General features: G+C 56.2%; 1 protein-coding gene across 1 annotated transcript in view; it reads right to left on the reverse strand.

Annotated features, from left to right (window-relative positions):
- CSMD2 (CUB and Sushi multiple domains 2) overlaps positions 1 to 7,673 on the reverse strand; it is a gene marked incomplete at both ends in the record, with an annotated part of 507,564 nt that extends 499,891 nt beyond the window's left edge. Inside the window, 1 exon segment of the mRNA XM_084243387.1 lies at positions 7,487 to 7,673. Within this exon segment, the coding sequence (XP_084099513.1) occupies positions 7,487 to 7,673 (187 nt within the window).
- Positions 7,674 to 8,171: the final 498 nt, after the last annotated feature.

An 8,171-nucleotide genomic window follows, 5' to 3' on the forward strand; every position in this document is an offset into this window, starting at 1 on the left:
AAGGAAGGCTATTTGTGCCGCAACACAGGCCCTTATTTTCTTCTCTAGACCACACAGGAGATTCTCAAATACATTTCTAAGAGTTATCTTGGTGCTCTCAGTAATTTAACTATACATAATTTTTAGCATCATAAGAGTTCCTTATAATAATGATTTTCAAGGATAGGACTGATATCCCTTTAGAGATCAATTCAGTTTAAAATTTTCTGACACTGCAGAAACAAATAGGTACAAAGTAAAAGGCAGTTTCCAGTGAGGAAGATTCCCCCCCAAAAAAGGGGACCATAGAGGTGAACCCCTACGCTATCTAGGACTTTGCTTTCTGTGGGTACAGACACCCCACTAGCTGTAGGTATAGCACAGAAACCGTCTCTTGATATGGGGTACTGTGGGTCTCCTGGCATATTTCTTGGGTAGGGATTGTGGTGGTTTCCACATGGGAACCCCAGTTTCCCCTTTAGAAAGACCCCTTATAGCAGGAGAGTGGAGCATTTTAGGATCCTTGCCAGAGAGAAGTGACAGGGACTTGCTGCTGGAAATTTCAGTTTGTACAAATAAGAAACTGAGGAGTGCTGGAGAGAAAGATGAAGATGCTCCTGAAATGTTCCTTGTGTCCTCCCTCACTTCCCATTTCCTCATGATGCCTTGTCAGTAGCTACATAATAACCCCATCGCATCTCCCAGTACCCCACACCAGTTCACCCAACCCAAGCCACCCCAGTATATCCTGACTCGCCCCATCTTGCCCTGTTCCACAATAACACATCTCACCTCACATGTCCCATTGTCCCCTTCCACCCCACCCCAACTGCACCTGTCCCGTCCCATCCCAACCCAGTCTACGCCATTCTTAACCCCGCCCCACCCCAGCCCAGGCAGTCCTCTGAATACTCTATATCCCTCCTTCTCAATCCCACCCCACACCATCCTATTTCACTCACTCCTATTCCATTTAGTCCACCCTCCATCTCAGTCATCCCAGTTCACTCTACCTATCCTGTCCCAATCCATCCCAACCCACTCTTGGTCCTTCCCCAATTCACTTCTGCCTACTTGGTCTCAATGCATCTCAGATCACCCTAGTTCTCCCAACCCCGCCCCTTCACGTTCCATTCTGTGCTCTCCCCTCTAATTCCCTGTTTGGTTAAAGTTCTTATTTATGTTATTTATGATCACATACAGGGACGTGACCCTACTTCTTGTCACATGAAGCTACGTGAGCAAGTCACAGGGTCTCTCCAGTCCCCATAGATCTAGGAGCTGAGTGTGCATTGAGATGGGAAATTAAAAAAAAAAAAAAAAAAGATAGAGAATCTCATCTTTGAAGGAGGGGTATGAAAAGGTAGTCCGGGGTGGTGGGGGGCTGGGGGGGGGTGAGCACCTAAGAGTCCAGAAAGAAAATACACTACATATGAGTTTCCTTTGTCTCTCCTGACTTACAAGGGCCAGAAAAGTGCTCCAAAAACCACACACAGCATCATTTTTAACTTCACAACCCCCACAATCATGGCTCATCCTGTGCTGTCTGTGAGTCCAAGAGAAAGCCAGATTCCATTGAAAGCCAGTGCACCCAAGTCTCTGTGGAGGACTCTGAAATAATCCCCCAATTGCAGGTTCACCCAGATGCTCCCCTGTGGTGGGGAGCAGAGAGGAGGGCTGCAGCAGTAGAAGGAGGTGCAGCAGCACAGAGGAGGGCTGCAGAGGCCATATCCACTCAAGGAGCCAAACCCACAAAGGCAGTATCAGGATGTTCTCCAACCTCTAGGGGCAGCTAGAAGATCCCCCCTCTACCCCTCCAGGAAGAGGGGTGTGACATGGCTTGATGGGCTGGGTGAGCAGGCCAGGTTCTAAAGGATGTGCTTTCAAAGGGAAGAGCAAAGAGGAAAGACGTGCCAATGCATACAGAGGCACCGTGTAGTGCAGAGCGTTAGAACTGGTTCTTTCAGAATCCTAAGAGGCTGGTGCAGAAAGTGAGTTGACGGTGGCGGCAGCAGCACGCAGAATGTGCAGGAGCAGGAGTGGCAGCATCTGACATACACTGAATGCTAAGCATGGATCTGACACTGGCCAATGCTCTCTGCAAATTAAGAGCATGGGTCCTAGAGTTAGGTAGCCCTGGGGGTCAGTCCTGCCTCCTCTATGTACCTACTCTACAACTTGGTCCAATTGTTTAATTTCTGAGCTCAGTCTCTTCACATATATTCCAGAGGCCAGGTTGTTGTGAGAATTGAATAGTAATGTCTACAAGCACTCAGGCAGCACTCAGTTCCAGAGAGCTCTTACGGTGATGGTGCAGCAGGACCTAGGGCTGCCTGGCGCTCACAGATGCCCTTCACCCCTTCCTGCTCCCCTGAGCTCCTGGCCCAGGAATGTGTGACAGGACAGTCTGAGGCAGAGGGAGCTCAGGCTCCAGCCAACCTGCCTCCCATCCTGTCAACAGGTGTGTATGAGTGTCTGGCCGGTGCTGGGATCTGGCTGCACTGCGGCCGAGTTCATAAGCCCTTAGGAAATGAAGACACCATCTCATTAAATAGGAAACCCCGTATGAGGAGGTTTACAGCAGAGGGAACCGGGAAGCTGGGAGAGTCCACAGCAGGGTCCAGTGGAGATGGGTGCTTGCAGCCACACCCCCACCCAGGTTGTGCTGGAGATGGATGGACGAGGGCTACTTGCAGGGATGTTTGGGGTCCAGGCCTCCAATGCCACGCTCTCCCTCTCCTACTGGACAGGATTTTTCAGATCCTCCCAGGAGTCATAGAAGCACCAGCACCCCAAGAGGGCATAACCGCTGGCAGCCCTCGCAAAGAGTAAAGTGGAGGCAGGCACTTTACTGGCCAAAGGGGCTCAAGGGGTGTAGCGCCAACCGGGGCCCTTATAAATCTAACCGCAGTGAGGTTACAAGGAAGGGATTTGAAGTCAAGCAGACTTGGATTCAAACTCTGGCCTGGCCATTTACTTGTGTAAAGAAGTGCTATGCCCCCTCAGAACCTATTTTTCACATATAAAGTGAGGACAATAACCCTGCTGACCTCTCTGGGTTGTGAGGACTGACTTAACACACACAAGTGTTTGCAATGGTGCACAAGTGCACAAGTGTTTGCGATGGGAGGCTTCAGGGGACATCCCCTATTAGTGCTGACCCTGGGCATCCCCAGACAGCCTTCTAAGCATGGGGTGGGTGGGACAGGGCACAATAGGGGCATGCAGACTTCCTGGCTCAATCCTTCGTGTTCCTGTTCAACGCCAGCTTCCGTGTAATAGGTGCGTTCAAGGATACAGTCAGGTCCTGCGCCTGTTGCATCACTGATTTCTAACCCTTTTCACTCGGCAAGAACTACTTTGCACTTTAACTGGTGGGAAATCTGAGGCTTGGAGAGGTCTGAAGATCAGCTGGTTCCCCGACAAGTAACATCTGGCTCTGCTGAGCACTCTGACTCCTTCATGATCCGGACCACGATGAAGAAACAGAAGCAGGTGGACCGCGGACTAAGGGGGTGCTGCTGAAGCCACCTGCTGGACTCTTGTGGGCACACCCAGACCTTGCAGCCTCCAAGAGCCCACAGTCTGCTTCTCCAGTCCCTTGACACATGCTTCTCGCCTCATCCTCATCACAGCCGAACATTCACCAGCTGAGACAGGGTCAGCACTGTCTGTGGTTAACCATAAGTCAGCTTACTTTTTTTTTTTTAACCACAAAGCCAACAGCTCAGTTGCAAATGGCAATTCAGATCCATACATTGGTGACGGAGCAGTCAAATATCTTTCCTTTGGAGGAGAGAGGGGAGCTGGATGCTAAGATCTTGCAGTTGCGTGGTTCTAGAATCAAAGGAGCTGTATCACCAATCTGTAACATTTATTTCTGGGGGGAAAGCTCTGGGGACCAGATGTCTTTGTTATCTCATTAGCTCTGCAAATCTGTGAGCTTCCTCGACCCCTAACACTCTTGATTTAGGCTTAGCCATCCCTCGAAAACTATCTTAGAAAAAAACATACTTTTAAATCATCTGCGATTCCACAATGATCTATCAGGCACCAAATCTGTGCAATGTCCTGAGTTGGGTTCTGGGGATACCAAGAGAAAGAAAGCACAGGCCCTGCTGGCAGGAGGCTCACATTCCAATACATGAGGAAGATTAAATGCTTTGAGTACAACTCAGCTAGTACTACCCTCGAATCCTGGGTATGGTTAATGCTACAGTCTGCAAGAGGCCTACTGAGCAAGCAACAAGGGAACAAGAGAAGTAGGGAGACTTTTCTAAAAATATTTTGGTATTTAATCCTTTAATTGAAGTGGTTTGCATAGGACAAATCAGCACTTTGTCAGCATTTCTTACGCTTATCGCGTAATATTACTTGTATTTCGAGTGACTTAATACTATGCCCAGATCTTCTTCATGGAGAGAAGAGAAGCTAAGTTTGAGAACAAATGAAATTGTAAACCTGAAAGAATTTGATGGCCATCTGATAAGGATGGAGCTGAGGATGATCCTAAGACTCCTGAGCTGGGTCCCTGGGAAGCAGCAGGCACCGCCAGCCTATAGGAAAACTGGAGGCGTGGGAAGGGAGCTAGTGAGTTTGCTTTGGGAGGCAAACAGCTAGGTGAAGGTATCCCAGAGTCAGTCGAATATCTGGGATGCCTGTTCCCTGAGCTTCTGTGCTAGGAAGCCAAAGGACATATATCAGAAGCCTCTTGGCAGGACAGATCTGTCTGGAAAGCTTCAGAGTGTGAAAGTGGAAGGGATGGGCGTGGATGAGCTCCCCCCAGGAGTAGTGAGAGGAAATCAGCAAAAGCGCAAGGGCTGGAACGCTGCAGGGAACCATTCGTACAGGAAGGGAATAAGCTCTGCTATTGGAGACTGAGAAGGAACAGCAGAGATAGGAGAAAAGCCAGGAAGGCTCAGGGCCCCCAAAAATCCAAGGAAGAGGAATTTAAAAAGGAATAACCTGAAGTGTTCAAAGTCACACAGGGATAAAGAAAGATAAACTCAAGAAAATAGGATGGCTTTGGTCATAGGGGACCTTTCCTAGAAAGCTCCAGTCCTGGGGACAGAACCTGGACTGTGGAGAATAAATGGTAGCAGAGAAAGTGAATTAAGATCCCTTCAAAGAGAGCAGACTCATGAAAGAGAGGTGGGACTATAGCCCAGAAAACTGGTGAGCTTGATTTACGTAAAGATGAAGCTGTCTACCAGGCCAAGGGGAAGCATCTGGGAAGGGAGAGTGACTGATCCACAGTAGGGGGAGAGGAGCAGCTGATGGGGGCTGGGGGAAGAGTATGAGACACACAGATGGGGGGAGAGGAAGCCGGTGAAAGGTAAAGGTGGGTGAGAAGGTGCCCCCTTTCAAAATTCTTATCTTCCTTATATCCATGCATCACTGGGCCAAGGAAGGGAGATGGTTCAGTTTCAGTCCTGAGCATCTTTGAAAGTCAAGTGTGAAGAAACACAAAATGAATGTGCTTCCCCCTCTCATGTGCCAATCCTGAGATCATCTGTCACCAAGTCCATTTCCAAATCTCCGCTCCTTGCAAGGCCAAACGGCACATCTATATGCGGGGAAGGTTTATAAAGAAATGCACTGAAAGCTCTGGAATTCAGAGCCGAAGGCCAGAGGGGGCCCACCAGAGCCCAAGTGGTCGCCAAGCCATTCCCCACCACCACCCCCAACTTCCTAAGTAAGGCAAGAGCTGCCAGCCCGTGGATCTCTACAGGGCAAAATTCCAGCTCGCGGAGCAGTCTGCACGCTCCGGTGAGTCGGCCTTTTTCTTCCCCAGGGCCATGCCATGGGGACAGATGTAGCCGGAACAGTTTGCGCACATCAGAAGCAATCTCGGGCCGGCTAGGCCAGGGCAGGCACCGCGCCTAAACAAACGACCCAGCGACCAGGCGGCCGGTAGCGGCCATCCAAGTGGCCAGTCTGGGTGACCAAGTCTGGGTGACCGGCGGCGTCGTGGAGAAAGGCACAGCCACCCAGTGGGTGTGGGTGTGCGAGAGGCCTGAGCTCCTAGGAGCGCGCGCCGCGGGCGCCCCTCTCTGGATGTTGGCGGCTACGACTCCTTTGAGAACCCGAGAAAGTCCGATCAAGTAAGGAAGGGAGAGCTGGGGCCGGCTGGGGCGCCCTCCCAGACCAGCGACCCCAACATTCCTAGGCGAGCGAGCTGGCCACGCGGTCTTGGGGAAGGGACCCACAAAGTGCAGGCGCCCGGGGCCTGCGGGAGAACTGGCCAGGGAAGGGGCGCACTTTCCAAGAAGGGGACAGAGGCCAAGCTGTCAGGTTCAATCGGTGGTTTTCAAAAACAAACCCCAAAACCGGCAGGGCTCCAGGCCCGAGGTGCGCCAAGCCCAGGCCCGGCAGCAGGTGTTTGGGCTTTGCGCTCTCGGCGGGTGGTGTCAGCCTCCAAGCTCCGGCGTGAAAGAAAATGCGGCTCCGGGCTTCAGGCGCCGGACCCGACCCCACCCGGGCTTGGGGAACTTTCTAGGCTGCGGCCAGAGCGGGGCCTCAGAGCCATGCAGGGGATGAAAGTGGGAGGGCGCCGGCCGTGGCCAGTGGTGCCCACGGGGGGCCGGGTTCTCCCGAAGGCCCGCGGGCCTCCCCCGGCCCGGCAGCTGCGGGCAGGCACCCGCGAAGTTCCGCGCCGCGCCCGCCGGGCCTGCCCCCCCGTTGGGCGGCCGGGAGCCGGTCCCGCGGCCCCGCCGTGGCTGCCGCAGCCCGGGCGCTCCGCCGCAGCAGGGCGCGGGAAAGGGCACTTTGGCGCGGAGTGGGAGCCGAGGGAAGGTGGCGGCGCGGCGCCGGGCGGCGACACTCCCTCCCCGCCCCCGGCTCGGCCCCCGCCCCCGCCCCCGCCGCTCCGCGCCCGCCGGCCCCCACCGAGCCCTCGCCGGCGGGCGCGGGACCCCCGCCCTGGGTGCCGCCCGCCCTGGGTGCGCCCGCCCCGCCGCCCTCCGGGACCCGGCGCCCCGGGAGGGGCCACTTGGGGGGGCGGTGGCGGCCGCAGTCTCCGGGCGACTCCGGCGGGGGCGCGGGCTTCCTCGGGAGAAAATGGGCGGGGGCGGGGAAGGGCAGACCCTGCGGACGCGGCGACGGGGAGGGGGCGCCCTCCCCTCGGCCCCGGGGCGGGCGTGCCGGCCGCAGCCTGCGGTGGGGGAGGGCTCGGAAAGTTTATCGGGGAAATGCCTGGCACCTTGGGGGCTGGGCGGCTGGAGAAACTGAAGCCCGGGTCCCGGCGCCCCCGCCTGCCAGGCCCCCACGCCCGCCGGATCCGGCCAAGTTGCGGCCGGGGCCGGGGACCGCGGCGAGGGCGCAGGTGAGGCCACGGCGGGGCGCAGGGCGGGGGCCGGGGGGCCGCGAGGCCCCTGGGTCCGAGGGCGGGCGACGGGGAGGGCGGGCGGTTAAGCGGGGGAAGGGACGAGCCGGGTCGGGGGCGGGCGGACTCGGGGCTCAGGTGGGGCGCGCGGCGGCGCCGGCCACCCGGCGCGCCCGGACTCACCCGCGGCGGCCGAGGCGCCGAGCAAGCCCCAGCCCAGCAGGAGCAGCAGCGGCGGCGGCGTTGGCGGCGGCGGGCGGCCCCAGCGGCTCCCCGCGCCCGGCGCGAGCGCCGACATCCCGGCTTGGACGCGAGTCCTCCCCGCGGGGCGGCCGCGGCGCCCCAGCTTCCGTCCCCGCGAGCGCGGCATGGCGCGGCCGGCTGCGCCCAGGGAGAGGCTCGCTCGCCGCCGCGGAGAAAGGAGGTCAGGAGAGCTCCGGAGCTTTTTTCTGCTCGGAAAAAATCCCGGTACGCGGGAGCCCTGAGCTTCTGCGGCTGGAATGAACCAAGTGTCCGCCCGGCCGGGGAGAGGCGCGCTGCGCTCTCGGAAATGACTCGCTCCAATCCTGCTTCGCGGGGTTCGCGCCGGGGGGCGGTGGGGGGGGTGAATTATCCCCGGATTAATCACTCCGGAGCCGCTTCTCCGCCGCTCCAAATGCTGGGGTGGAGGCGCCGCAAAGGGAAAAAAAAAATATATTGGGGGGGGGTTCCTCTTCAGCGCCACCTCCACCGCCAGATAAACCACAAATTACACCCAAAGGGTTGTTTATTCCTGTTTGTTTTACAATGGACCAGTTTCTTTTAAGTTCAGTCCTCTCTTTCTCATTTATAAGATCACCCATGAATGCAGCCCCCACACACAAACACG

The sequence above is a fragment of the Talpa europaea genome (assembly GCF_964194135.1).
Source record: "Talpa europaea genome assembly, chromosome: 9".
Taxonomy (NCBI): domain Eukaryota; kingdom Metazoa; phylum Chordata; class Mammalia; order Eulipotyphla; family Talpidae; genus Talpa; species Talpa europaea.